Source organism: Centrocercus urophasianus, unplaced genomic scaffold, assembly GCF_019232065.1.
Source record: "Centrocercus urophasianus isolate 14NV4802_14NV808 unplaced genomic scaffold, USGS_Curo_1.0 seq_15, whole genome shotgun sequence".
NCBI lineage: Eukaryota > Metazoa > Chordata > Aves > Galliformes > Phasianidae > Centrocercus > Centrocercus urophasianus.
Genome location: NW_024884697.1, coordinates 5,177,511 through 5,192,084, shown reverse-complemented (window position 1 = coordinate 5,192,084; position 14,574 = coordinate 5,177,511). Strand labels below are relative to the sequence as shown.

The window sequence follows — 14,574 nt, the reverse complement described above, 5'->3', positions numbered from 1 at the left end:
TCCAGCTTCCCATCCACCATTACCCCAAGCCCTTATCAGCAGAGCTGTGCTCCATCCTTACATCCCCCTTCTCTTACTGCCAGGGTGCTGCCACAACCCAGGCACGAGACCTCGCGCTTTGCTCTGTTCAACCTCACGCGGCTCAGCTGGGCCCGGCGCTGCAGCCCGCCCAGCTCTCCGGATGGCAGCCCGTCTCTGGCGGTGTAAACACGCACGGCTCTCACTAAACGAAATCACAGACCGAGTTGGGAGGGACCCCAACGTTCAGCTGGCTGCAGCGCGCCTCTTTGCCACCCACTAAAAAGGCAGCAGATCAGGCCGCCAGAGCCCAACCTGACCTTGACTGAGCTGCCCAAACACTGACGTCGGCAAGCATGAAAATTCATGAAACGATTAAACATTTTGATCACAGAGTCGCTGCCTTAAGATCCGCCCAGGCTTTCCTTGAGTCCTTCCTTCCTTCCTGACCGCCAGCACCGCCCCGCTCCCAGCCCCTCACCTGCGGATGGTGACGGCGCGGAACAGCGGGTACCACACGGAGAACTGGCAGCGTGCCACCTGCTCCTTCTTCATCCTCTCCCGCAGCCCGAGCCGCTCTTTTCCCCGCCGTTCCGGAAACTCCTGCTTTCCCCGGAACCTCTTCAGCCGTTCCCGGAGCCGCCCGGAGCTCTGCCGGCTGCGCACACGCCCACCCCGCCCCGCCCCGCCTTGCTCGCCGCCGCCGCCTCCGCCTCGCCGTGCAGTTGTGAGGAAGACGCTGGCTGTAAGCCCCGTGCCCTCACGCTAAGGCCAGCTTGCTCCTTCTCATTGCTTTTCTTAAATCTGAGGCTGTCCTCAGCTCTCCTAAGATTCCACTAACCCAATTCTGCTTGTACAAACCTGCCTTTTTCTCTACATTTATATTTTTAATCTGTAGGGCTGGTTAATTATCTCTGCTTTATTTAGTCCTGAGTGGTGTTTAGCAGTCACCCACACGGCTCAATACAAGAGCAGAAATGAAGCGTTTCTCCTGCTGCTTGTCTTTCTCCTGTCAGCTTCTCACCAGTTGATTCTGTTACTAGAAAGGTTTTGCTGTAATACAGCTGCAGCTTGGTAACAAATCAGTGTGTGAAAGGCACTGTGGTCACATTAGTGGTTTGTACCTCGCGTGCTGCTGGATTCGTTGCTCGTAACCAGCGCATCATGGTGTGGGTTGGAAGGGAGCTGCAGGATGGTGTTGGATCACCTGGATCCAAGTCCTGCTGCGGGCTGGTTGAAAAGAGATTTAGGAAAGGTAATCTTCCTACATCCGTAAAACCTCTAGGTAGGACTGGAGCGGTAAATCCCCCCTGCTGTAAAGGGGGGGAAGCAGGTCCAAGACCACCTTGTGAGACTGAACGTGTACGAGTCTATGGGGCTGGATGGCGTGCATCCCAGGGTTCTGAGGGAGCTGGCTGAGGTGGTTGCTGAGCTGCTCTCCATCATATCTGAAGTGTCGAGGCAGTCAGGTGAGGTCCCAGATGACTGGAGGAAGAGTCACATCACTCCCATTTACAAGAAAGGAACCAAGGAGGACCCAGGGAACTACAGGTCAGTGAGTTTCACCTCTTGCCTGGGAAGATTATAGAACAGATCTTCCTGGAAGACATGCTTGATCACACGAGGAATGAGTGTGTGACTGAGACAGCCAGCACAGCTTCACCAGGGGGAAGGTAATGCTTGACTAGTCTGGTGGCCTTCTATGGAGTGAAGGCATTAATGGACAAGTAAAAGGTGACTGATATCATTTACCTGGACTTGAGCAAGGCCTTTGACATGGTCCCCCACAGCATCCTTATCTCCAAATTGGAGAGATGTGGATTTGATGGGTGGACCACCCAACAGATAAAAAAAATTGCTTAAAAGGCTGCAGACAGAAGGTGGTCATTGTATAATCAATGAATATACAGGTGTTATAATTACCAAACATAAGAGAATTTGGCTAAGCAGATTATTACACCAAAGAAAGAATAGATAAGAGTGCTTACCCTTGTCTGGAGCTTACTGTAAAAGTCCAAAGGATGAATGTCCAGAAAGAGATCCTTCCCTACTGGTAGTCAGCTCTTACATGGGTCTAGGAGAGGTGGAGCCAGGCTCCACTCCTTCCAGCAGCACAGGTGAACTGCCTTCACCTGTGCTCCTAGAGCTGACTCATTGCTCACCTCAGGTGATCAGTCAGAGGTTCAGGCCATGATTCAGCAGTTACCATACAGGTCATCAATTGCTCTATATCCAACCCTGGCCATTCTGTGATTCTGTGAATCAATCCATCTGCTGGGAATTGGATAGGCCCCAGTAGCTTGGCTACTCTGTGAGCTGATTCACAAACCACAGCTGGTTTTAGATCTTAATGTTTGTGAAGGGTAATTTAGAAACTGATGTCAAAAAGATGATGCTTGGAAGGCACTCGCCCAGTAAGGGAACAAGTAATGAGCGTGAAGTTATACATTTCATAACAGTATGACTCTTGCAGGTCTGAATTTGAGCCCCACATGGTGTGAGTGGAACAAGTAGCATAGTTTGGAATAATACAGGAATACTAACTATCAAAGTCATCAGAGAAGGTAGAAGCAAGCCAAGCTTTTCTTCTCTAATTTTTAGTTCAAATACTATCGATTCATGCTAAGAGGTTGGTAAATGTGGACATTCTAATGTATTCTTAAAGTTTTACTGATAACTGTTAAATATTGAAATTCGCAGATCATAAGTCAAGTAATCAGGATCCTGCCTGCTGTGTCAGCTGCATTTTTAACTGAAATGCTGCAATGGTAGTTTTATGAGAACCTTCCTGTTTGTGGGCTGTGAGACAACAGCTGTTCTGAAACCTCAGGCAGGGATTTACATTGCAGATTTAGATACAATTTTCACTTGCAACAAATGTTTATGAAAGAACTGTGCTGCCACTTTTTCCAGGGCACACTTGGCTTATGTGAGATAGCAGAATTACAGCCTTAGACTTAACAGAGAGATATTTCAACTCTCAATTCTATATTCAGTTGGATTTGAAAATACATATATATGTTTTTGTTAGATCTCTTTAAAACGTCACTCATATGTGGAGTTATTGCACCCACTAGTGGAAGAGATCAACACCACGTAATCTGGTACAGATGAGTCTCATTTTTGCCTATTTTAGATTTTGGTGCTATTTCATATAAGCGAAGCTGTCTTCAACAACTTCTTGTAATTTTAGTCACAAGTTAGTCCTGAATTTGTCCACTGCAGAGAAGAACAAGCTGTGTTGAAAAGAGCTTCTGGCATGAGATAAGGTCCTTGGATGTACTTGTAATTGATATAGTAGGTATTCATGCAGTTATACTAAGCACTAATAATGCTGCATGGGGAGGGTGGGAGATTTTGGATACAACTGTGGCCATCTATGTTTGAGAGAGTGATACACTGATGCTGGCAAGTCAGTGTAGAAGTACTATGATGAAGAATGGAACGGGATTTCCTTTGAGAGGAGACTAAAAGAGGAAGACTTATTCAGTCTGCTAAAGGAATAGTGATATGGTTCACTGTACTCTTTTTGACTGGTACATATTGTCAATCAAAAAAGCAGTAATTCTTTCCAAACACTGGAGATCTATTTTTTTGTATTTAGGGATGTGATTTTTTTTTTATACTGTTGAAACTGGATACTTAGGGCATCACATAGGGCCTAGCTGGCTGTTTCGTGTAGACCAGGGAACTCTTAGAGCCCGTTTGCTGGGCTTATTTTGCATGTGTTCGGTGGAAATCTTGATACTGTGTGTTAGAGTTACAGCAAGATAATATGGTTATTGTCCAGCCACATCTCTTAGGTGAGGAGGGCTTGATACATTGTGGCTTAAGAACAAAACAGCTAACTGTGAACTAATACAAGACAGACATTGTAAGAAAGTGAGGTTATAGAACAGATTTTCGTAGTAGTAGTAGAACAGGAAAGCTACATAGTTTTAAGCTTTGCTTGTTAAAGAAAGGTTTATGCAATGTTTTTGAAATGACAGAATTTGATTTAATTAGTCAGGGTTCCTTTACAAGCTGTGTGATACCTAAACGCAATTTGAAAGCTTAATGGCCACCCTGATGGACTGCATCCAACAGTCTTAAAGAAGAGCTTCCCCTGTGTACTTGGTGAGGAAATGGATTTATATACATTCATTTTAATCCTGCTGATGAAGAGAAATATTTTGTACTATCTACTCCACACTACTTTAAAGAATTAAATACTAATCTTATATGTGAGAAAGGTGTAGATTCATGCTTATCAATGTCTTACAGATGAACAGAAACCCAGACTTGCAGGCCACAACCTTCTTGGCAAATGCATGCACCCCAACACCTCCCAATGAACAAAGGAGCCATCCAGACTTTTGGCTGTGGGGTTGCTGTGACATGGGTGCAAGTGTGCCTAGCTTTCTTTTGAGCAGGTGGCCAGGTTGTGAGAGGAAATCACCAAGCAGCATAGTATCCAGGAATCTGAGGGAGATTGACCGTGCAGTGACACGGGCAGACTGACAGCCCTGTCTTAAGTTCATGGAAGGGAAAGAAGCAAATCCAGCTTCCGTCTATGAGAAGATAGACTGCAATAACAAGCAAGATGAGGGAGACTGGACTCATTTCTGCTTGGAACAGAACAGATGGAAGGCTCTGGGACTGAAAAAAAGCAGAGGGTGCCGGTAACAGTCAAGACCCAGGAAAGGACAACCAAATGAAGTTGATCCAGCCAAGCACCTATTACTAGAACCAGTGCCACCAAAAAAGGCAAAGGTCATTAGTAACAAAGGATCCTCACTGAGAGGCACTGAGGCACCCAATTGCCACTTGGACAACCTCTTTAGAGAGGTTTGCGACCTGTCAAGGGCCCACATTTGTGATATCAAGTGGAATTTATCAGGCCTGAGAAAGCCAGAGCACAGGAGCTCTCTATCCCCCATACATAAAATAAAGCAGGAGAGGCAGCAGGCCAGCATGGCTGAACAGGGACCTGCTGGTTAAACTGAGGAATAAAGAGGAAATACACAGGCAGTGGAAGCAGAGATGTGTGGCCTGGGAAGAGTACAGAGATGCCATCCAGACATGCAGAGATGAGATCAGGAAAGCCAAGGCACAGATGGAACTGAGCCTGGTAGGGATACAGTAAGTAACAAGAAGGGATTCTGTAGGTACACTAGTCAGAAGAGAAAGGTCCGGGAGAGTGTACTCCCTCTGCTAAATGAGAAAGGGGTGCTGACAAAAATGGGCAAGAAGGCTGAGGTTGTCAATGGTTCTTTGCCTCAGTTTTCATTGGTAGTCAGGCTTTCCATGTCTTTCATGTCTCTGAACTCACAGGTGAGGTCAGGGGAGCAAAATCCCTCCCACTGCAAGAGAAGAGCAAGTTCAGGATCACCAGATGAGACTGAATGTGGGATGACATACAGCTCAATGTCCTGAAATAACTGGCTGATATGGCTGCCGAGCCACTCTCCATCCTATTCAAAAAGTCGTGACACTCAGGTAAAGTCCCCAGTGACTGGAAAAAGGGAAACAACAGTCCAATTTTTTTAAGAAAGGGAGAAAGGAAAATTCAGGCCAGTGAGCCTCACTCTGTGCATAGGAAGATCACAGAGCAGATCCTTCTGGAAGTTATGTTAAGGCTCATGCAAGATGAGGAGGTGATCTGGTGGCCTTCTAAGATGGAGTGATAGCATCAGTGGACAAAGTAAGAGCAACTGATGTCATTTGTCTGAACTTGTGCTAGGACTTTGATAAGGTCCTACATAACACCCTTATCTCGGTGATGGAGAGAGATGGGTTTGCTTGGTGGTTAATACAGTGGGTAAAGAATTGGTTGGATTGTTGTAGCCAGAGGGTCGTGGTCAATGGCTCTGTGTCCAGGTGGAGGTCGGTGATGAGTGGTGTCCAGCACAGGTATATTTTGGGACTGGTGCTCTTAAACATCCTTGTCAATTATATAGATAGTGGGATTGAATGTATTCTCAGAAAAGTTGCTGATGACACCAAGCTGAGTGGGGTGGTTCACAAAATAGAAGGAAGGGATGCCATCCTGAGGGACCTGGGCAAATTTGAAAAGTGACCCACAAGAACCCGATGAGGTTCAAGGCCACAAGCAGAGTGTTGTACTTCAGTTGGAGCAGTTCAGATAGGGAGAAGAGCTCATTGAGAGCAGCCCTGCAGAGAAGGACTTGGGGTTCTGGTGGATGAAAAGCTGGACTGAGCCAGCTGTGTGCTCTTACAGCCCACAAGGCGAACTGTATCCTGGGCTGCATCAATAGAGGAGTGGCCAGCAGGGAGAGGGAGGGGGTTGCTGTGGATGCCCCAACCCTGGAGATGCTCAAGGCAGGTTGGATGGGGCTCTGGGCATCCTGAGCTGGTGGGAGGCACTCAGCCCATGGCAGAGGGGTTGGAACTGGGCAGTCTTTAAGGTCTCTTCCAACTCAAACCATTGTTATGATTCTATGATTGACAGAGCACATCTCTGAGCAGAATGAACCAACTCAGCTAAAATGGACCTGCTCTGTGTGTCTGAACTTTGAACAGTTAAGGCAGGTATCTTCAGCCAGTACAGCTACTCTGTAGTTGATAGGACTGTTACCAACCATGTAAGTCAGGGCTTTGATCCAAATTTCCTTTGAATCAGTCAGGTGGAGCTGAAAATGTGAACTGCACATGCTGTCACATGTTGCTGACTTTCTCTAACAAGTTTCATTTGTTAATTTAGAATGCAGAAATGAACCTTTTAACTTTACTCTGAAAGCAAATATTGACTTTGTTTTATAGTAGACTGGACTTTGCACAGGAGGGGAAAAGCCTGACATTCCTGAAAATGGCAGCTGAGACATCCACACAAGTTCCAAAAACTGCTAAGCAATCCGTCCTTAAAGAAGAGGTACAACATGTTTGGTTTTGACACATTGTATTGCTAAATAACAGTTATTCGAGACTGATCAAAGTATTTGTGAGTGCAGAATAAGAAATGTGATAGTTGTTAAAGGTTTGTACAATCTGTTCAGAGGAAGTACTTCTTTCTGAAGGTCGAAGAGCGTTCAGGTATTTGTAAGCTTCTGTTTTTTTTTTTTTTTTTCTGATTTTACAGTTGTTTCTTGTATTGTCTGTTCAGGCTGTTGTCAATGTCAAGAAATAATGCGGATACCTCTGCTAGACTGTAGAAATGGGTGGATTGTGAAAATGAGCCTTGTTATCTGTTCCTCTAAGATGAGCCACAGAGAGTTGCCTTAAAATTTACAACTATTCCTTCTTTCACACTTTCTGGGAGGATTTGAATTGAGATGATTGCTTTTCTAAGGATGCTGATAAGGACATAGTAAGATATTCTGAAAATGTGGTACTTGCACCTTACCTTCACAGAATCAGAAAATATTTGGTCCTCAGAAAGGAATTCAGAGGAATTTCTGTGTTCTTATTAGGAGCATTTTCACCTTTCATTACCAGTTTTTGTTGGACCTTGCAACATGCTTTGTTCCAGGTCACATAATAATTTTATGCTTTTTTTTTTTTTAATCATACCTCCTTTCCTTCATAATATTTCATTCTTCAGAGTCATTCAGAAGTTTGTTATGAGGTCTTACATATTCAAAATGATTTATCTTTTCAAGTAATTTTCTGGGCTTTCTTGAGGAGAATGTTTACTGTGCATTTGCCAGTCACTCTTGTACTTGAAGTGTTTCTGTACGTCTTCAGCATCTAAATGGTTTGATGTCAGGGTATCTTCTTGCATGAAAGCAGCTGCTGATCTTCCACCTGCTTCTGGGAAGCCACAGTCTGTGAGCAAAAGATGACATTCTTTGCCTATCAAAGTAATAGGTGAAGCAACAAATGTAGCTTATTTTAAAACTGAGTGTAGCTCACAGAACACCCTGGAAAGTGCCATTAGGCCCCAGATAAAGAATTTTGCAAAGCAAGAGTTACGCTTGTAGGCCAGCTTCTAAAAGGTTTTATCTGTGCACCCAACAGTATGGGTGACAATAAAACCATTTTTCTTCTAGAGACACCTGTCAGCTTTCAGGTTTCTCACCCTGAAGACAGTGAGCAGGAAGGGTTTACCTGACTTTAGGGGACTGTAGCACACTTACCAAGTAAACATTTATGCTGCGTGTCCTGTAGTACTTTTTAATTATTTCTCCATGACAGCAAAGGACAAAAAGCTGTGCTTAAAGAGTAGCTGATTAAAAACACAATGCTTCAATACTGCTTTGTACACATAAAATCTACATTTTTTCCTTCAGTTGTCTTTATGGAGCTTGGCTGTGTCTGATTTCTTACAGCCAGTTCTTTCTTTCTCCTGTCAGACTCCAGAATCTGATTTCAGCTATTTTCCCCTTTCTCCTTAGCAAATAGTAACTTGGTGATGGAGCACTGATTTGCCAGTTCTGCTGAGTGCTTCAGGAACATGAGGCCATGACCAGTAGTTCTTTTTGTTTTCTGCAGTGTTTAACAAAATAAATTATAAAATAAAATTCAGTATTACAAAATATTTGGCTTTATTGTTTGTTCAACTGAAGGATATGGACAGCCCACAGGAAACGATTTTCATCTCTGTCTTTCAGATAAGAGCTGCATCACGTACTGCATTTCACTTCTAGGTGTTCTTTTGGTTGATGAACCTGTCTCTCAATTTAGGTTCATGATCCACATGGCTGCACGTGTCCCGTCTGCTCTTTGTCCTGCACTAGAGGGTGGAAACGTGCCTATCACATGAACAGCCTTTGGGTCTCAATCCTTTGCTACAATTTAATGTTGTGGGGTTTTTTGTTGGGTTTTTTTTTTTTCTGTTTTGTTTTCCAGAACTTCTCTTCCCCTTGCTAACACATCCTGCATTGCTATGAGCAATGTTTCTAGTTACACAATAAGAACTCACTGAAATGTGGTTATAAAAGTTAAAGGAAGTTACTAGGCTTATTTTCTATTCCAATTCAAGAACTTGGCATAAATGCTTTTTCCCGGCAGTTACAGGAAGTTGTTAAGTGTTCTTGCATATGTTCTGATGCTGAGATTTTATTTCCAAAAGAATTATAATAAAGTTGTGTTTTCTCTCTCTCTAAACCCAAGTATCTTTGAGATAAATCTCACAATTTATTTTAAAAAGAATACTTTATTTTTAGGTAATCGTAGAAAGAAAATGGTTGAAGCTTGAGGAAACAACTTACACTGATGCCTTTGGTAAAACCAGGTAATTGTCTTTGTGGATCCTCTTCAGATGCCTGTAATGTTCCCAGTTCTGTGGGCCGGCCAGAATATGAACCCTACAAACCTATTCCCCAACACGTGGCAATCTATTTATTGTGCAGTTCCTTTATAGTTCATCCTGATCAGAGAAGAAAGTCCTTCTCTAGCAGGCATGCTAGCATGTGGGATCATATTTGGCTCCTGAATCTTTCAGGGCTCGTTAGACCTTCATTTACCTTGCATTTCCAGTTCCTTATACAGATGCTGTACAGAAGCAAGTTCTATCAGTGCAAATAGACAGAGAATCCGTCCTTTGGCTTTTCTGGGATCTCATTAAGGGCTTCATTTTCACTGCTGATGGTACAGGACCTTGCATACTACTGAAAAGTTACTGTTTTCCTGTATGTTATCAAGCTTGCCCAGTTCTTTTGTATGCTTTAGTTATGCCATATTTATCTAGACATGACAAGCTTTATTTTACCACCCCTTAATGTATTACATTCTATCTTGATTGCTTTCTCCAGTGCCTCCCTATTTATCAGCAAAGTATCCTTTTAAGAAATGGCAAAGACTGGAGCTTTTGTGAAAGGATTTTTATAGCTGATGGCTTTTTGGAGTTTACTCATTCCATTGATTATTTTGAGAGAAAAGCTTGTCTTTCTTTCCTGTATGCTTCTCTTGTTCGAGTAAGTGAGCTGTGAGTTCAGAGTTACATTATAAACTGTATAAAAGCAAGATAAAAGAATGATCGTGGCCTTTTTTCAAAACTAACAAAATCTGGCATGTTAAATACATGAATTGCTCCATCTTGCACTTTTCCAGGATCACTTTTATATGATTTGTTCTGTGGCAGTCATTTGTGTCTTTCCATTATGTTTAGTGAGCCTAAGCAATCACCAGGTATCCATTTTCTCTCTCACTTGTGTATGCGAAACAAAATTCTATCACAGACATCTTCCATGGCCAAACAGGACAGGGGTTACCTACAGCCAGCTGCTTTCCTGCTGGGCCTCACTGAACAATGGCATGTTTTGCTTTCTGATCACAACTGCAAGGATAGAAGACAACTTACAAAACGTGGATATTTTTAATCTATCAACTTGTTTTCTCTATACTGAACAGAACTTGGGAAACTGTGAAGCGTGTTGGCAGGCAAAAGAGTGTTTCAGCTGATGGTAAGACTGTGGTGACGTTTGTTTCTTTGTTAGCATCTTTTCTTGTGACTGTTCTGATAAACTCACAGTGCATCCTGAGAGCCAGTTTGTGAATAAAAAGACAGCTCAGCAGGGCTTGCAGGATAAGCCATAGCAGTGAGCAAGTGTGCTCTCCTGAAATACTGACTGAAGAGCTCAGCAATCAGAATCTTGCTGCTAGGAGTGTTTTCCCAAGATCACTATATTCACCTGATGAGAACTGCAAAGATGTGATGGATGCCCTGGTGCACATCAGCTCACAGACTCATGAATTGGATTTGCTGTAGGGGCTCAGCATACAGCACTCTTCAGGCAAAAGATGGACATAAGTCAGACATGGAAGGAGTGTAGGAAGGGGTTCCATCCAGTGGTTTCCAGACAGTGTCTGCAGGTGAGACAGTGCCTCTCAAGCTATTGGGGGGCAAAGGATAAGTCTTGCTTAGCACACTTCCCTCTAGTTGGCTGAGATATTGTGAGGAACCCATTTTATCTTTCATTGTGCATGGTATAGAGCTTAAATTCATAATTCAGGATAACAGAGCAGTGATCTAAATGTTTGCCAGCCTGATGCTAGTGCTAGTGTCCTTAGGTTCACTCCTGGATCTAGCATTAAATGCTTGCTTTGTTGTACTCAAATAGTACATGCTTACATCTGTCACTGCTCCTAGGTGTGGCAGTGATAGCTGTGCTACAGAGAACTCTCCACTATGACTGCATCGTCCTAGTGAAACAGTTCAGGCCTCCAATTAATGGCTACTGCTTGGAATTTCCTGCAGGTAAGTGATGGAAACATTTAGTCACACAACACTGACAGTTAACTGTGTTTAGATGTGCTGGGAGTTTCAGTCCTTATTAAGTGGTCTAGCCAGAATTCAGGATGGTGATCTGTAGCTCAGTGTGCTCTTCAGCACTATTTAATAGCGAAGCACACAGAGGGAATGCAGTTCATTTTAGGAGATTGGAGGCATTGTGCACAAGTTTGGTAAGAGAATATGGCATCTTCCTCCTCTCCTCTTATCTGTAAGAGCCATAGCACTCAACTTCTTTCCCTCATGAGAATACTAATGCCATCTTATGGGAAGATAGCACAATACTGTAGACAGTCAATGAAGACATGAGCAGCAGCAATGATGAGTCCAGGAATTTGAATCCTTCCTAAAGCCTCAGTTTCTTCCTATGTAAAAGTAGGGTAATGGGGACGTTTCACCTCATTTGTAAGCTGGATTTGATCTCAGAATAGTGGATACTGTGGGTAAGTGCTAACTGTTAAATTGTTCTTGTGTTATTATTATCTCACAGGCCTCATTGAGGAAAATGAGACTGCAGAAAGTGCTGCATTGCGAGAGCTGGAGGAAGAAACGGGCTACAAAGGGGAAGTTATTGAATGTACTCCAGGTCTGTGCTTTTCTTTTTTCATTCCATCCCAAAGCTCTCTGATGGATGATACAAAACACTCAACCAAAGGAAAAAAAAAAAAAAACTCCTCAGAAAATTCTACAGAAATGAACAGAGAGTTGTATCCCATGGCTGTACGAATGAGGCTTTGGTACTTGATGAATCAGTTGCTGAGCTCCTGCAAACGTACAGGACTAAAGGTTGACCTTCACAGGGAAAATTGTTGCTGTTAACAACGATCCTTTACATAACACTTGTGATTCGGATGGAAGTTATTTTGTAAAATGGTGAGATGCCTGGCCTCTGCTTTTGGAAAACAAATGTCTGCTTGTTTGCAGCACTCTGCTTGGATCCAGGTGTGTCAAACAGCACAACGCACATCGTGAGCGTTACCATCAATGGAGACGATGCCCTGAATACAAGACCTAAGCAAAAGCTTGGTGAGTTCTGTACATTTAGATGGAAACTCTTAGACCAGAACAGAAGGTGTTTAATGGAACTACCTACCACCATATCCTTCTCTTCCATCCTTGATGATTTAGACTCCGTAAAGTCTTCAAATCATACCCTGCAGCACAGAGAAGCAGACCCATGTTTATTTGCTAAATTCACAGGGGATGCCTAGATGTTAAATGTAAAGTATCAGCTTATCCACAGCAAGAAATCTAGATGCTAAACTTTAGCGAGTGCCAAAAGATTTTCCTTAGTTGTGGCTTGACCCTGGAAGTAACTATGGTGTCATTCAGTCAGGTAACAGAATGCTTCTGAGCTGTAAATGTATTTCAAAACCCTTGTGTTGTTTGTTTTTTTTTTTACAGATGATGGAGGTATGTCACACAGCTGTGCTCCTGGTAACAGGAAGGTCAAGTGTGTTTGTATGTTTTACTTAGAAAATGTCAGTTAAAACTGTGGGTTTTTTGGGCTTGGTTAATCTCTTGACCCAAATCAAGCATGCACAAAACTGTCTATGGCCTAGATGTGAAAATTCCTGTGACTATTATCACTTCAGTTGTATTCAAATATTACAACAGAGGCACCATTATCTCAAGAAATACAAACTGAATCCTCAACAGCTGTAACTCAAGCCTTGAAAGGCAACTAATTCATACAGGCTAGGCAGGTGTAAGCAAACATATTCACCCGCAGCAAACCCTTTTTCTTTAGAAACTCTGCTGCTGTGGTCTTCAAATGCATCTAAAATCCCTTCCTGTGCCAGTTCAGCCAGACAGGATTCCAGTTTGACAGACTTCCCATTCTCAGGAGAAAGTCTCCTTTTAGAAAGGTTCTCACCTTCCACAGCTGCCAGTTTTTTTCCCTGTTTATTTCTGCCAAATCTGTTAATGATCCCAGTCACTGCCTTCCCTCTGACACTGAGCTTTTTAATGATACATAGAGGTCCACAGCTTTTAGACAGTGATGAGCATTAAGCTAGTTTTTTTTCCTCCTGTAGGTTGTAAGAAGTAGGACACTAAGATAGACATCCTCTACTGTTCACTGCTTTAGAGGTGTTTAACGTTTTCTTCTCTCCTAGAATTTGTGGAAGTTATTTCACTTCCAAAGAATGACTTACTGCAGAGAATCGATGGTAAGAGCTTTCTGACATTAAATGCACTAATTTGAGCTTCAAGTAACCATTAGCATCTCTTCTCATAGCTCTTCACAAGTCTATATCTTAAACAAAAAGCTGCAGGAGACTTGACCCTACGACAGAATTACTGGGAGCCTGAGGTGTTCGCATGAATAATCCCATTCACCACTTTAGTAATGGACGTAGGAGTTTGTGGAAAGTTGTAACTGCATCTCATACTTTCTTTTTCTCTTCCCTTGCCCCTCAGAACTAGTAGCAGAAGAGCATATTGCAGTGGATGCCAGGGTTTATACTTATGCACTGGCCCTGAAGCGTGCAACAGAGAAACCGCTCCAAGTTCCTTTCATGAAGTTCTAAAACTTCACAGTAATAAATATAGCTGAGAATCCTCCAGTCCAGATGGCTTAGAAGTGTAACTCTTCTTGTAATAAAGGTTCCTTACTTGTAGAGTAAAAAAAATACTTCTAGGAATGATTCTGATATTTCTACCTGGAATGAACTGACGGAAAGCATTTCTTCTAACTGTTTAGTCTATCTAGCTTTGACAGAATAATCAAAATAAAAATGCTGCTTAATTTTCAAGATGCCTCATTTCTGATTATTGATCACTCCGCTGATATTTCAGTATAAGAAAGATGCTTAAGCAACTGTATTTGGTGTGGTAGCAACACCTGCTCAAAATGAGAGAGAAAACAGGAAGACCACATTATGCATTTGTGCCAAGTTAAGTGGTAAGAGAAAATGAATTCACCGGATCCAAGCATTGTTTAATCTAAGAAAACAGAGAAACTGACAACATTGGTGATGGTAACAAAACATAAACCGGAGCGAACTAGAATGGAGCCAGGTAAGTGATGCTGTTTAAGGTAAGAGAGTAGTAGAAGAGCCTTGCAGTTCTCCAGTTCCCTTGGATATATGCACACAGCTAGGTTGCACTTCAATTCAATCTAATCACTTCTATGTAAATTACCTGCCCAGCAAACCTTCAGTGCAGTCACCTGCTTTTTATTACCCAAACAACCACCACAGCTTAAAGGTTAGAAACTAAAAGTCACCATAAGCATGTGCTAATATCAAACACTGTCTCTGAAATATACTTGGATGAACATGCGTAATTAGGAAGATTTTTCCTAACTCAGAAATTAAGCAGAAATGTTGTGAAAGGTTTTCTGACTTTCACAAACAGCACCACAAAGGTGCTTTCAAATTAAG

At 42.7% G+C, this 14,574-nt stretch overlaps 2 protein-coding genes across 2 annotated transcripts in view; one reads left to right on the top strand and one right to left on the bottom strand.

The window, feature by feature from the left end:
• The window catches only part of CDC123 (cell division cycle 123), a 35,122-nt gene extending 34,454 nt beyond the window's left edge, over positions 1-668 (bottom strand). Inside the window, exon 1 of the mRNA XM_042815574.1 lies at positions 500-668. Coding sequence (XP_042671508.1) covers positions 500-573 — 74 coding nt within the window. The 5' untranslated portion in view covers positions 574-668. The remainder of the gene's footprint in view (positions 1-499) is intronic.
• A 23-nt stretch (positions 669-691) lies between these two features.
• On the top strand, positions 692-13,944 carry NUDT5 (nudix hydrolase 5). Its single transcript, XM_042815575.1, has 10 exons — positions 692-763; positions 6,781-6,889; positions 9,123-9,190; positions 10,309-10,361; positions 11,048-11,155; positions 11,679-11,774; positions 12,113-12,214; positions 12,593-12,601; positions 13,306-13,359; positions 13,610-13,944. The coding sequence occupies exons 2-10, from the start codon at positions 6,827-6,829 to the stop codon at positions 13,717-13,719; spliced, it is 663 nt and encodes a 220-aa protein (XP_042671509.1). The 5' UTR covers positions 692-763; positions 6,781-6,826; the 3' UTR covers positions 13,720-13,944.
• The last annotated feature ends 630 nt before the right edge of the window (positions 13,945-14,574 follow it).

Excerpts from the sequence above, each read along its gene's own strand:
- NUDT5 (XM_042815575.1), top strand. The coding sequence starts at position 6,827 with ATGGCAGCTGAGACATCCACACAAGTTCCAAAAACTGCTAAGCAATCC. Across the intron at positions 6,890-9,122 it reads AATCCGTCCTTAAAGAAGAG|GTAATCGTAGAAAGAAAATG; the intron begins GTACAACATGTT and ends CTTTATTTTTAG. Across the intron at positions 10,362-11,047 it reads AAAGAGTGTTTCAGCTGATG|GTGTGGCAGTGATAGCTGTG; the intron begins GTAAGACTGTGG and ends CACTGCTCCTAG.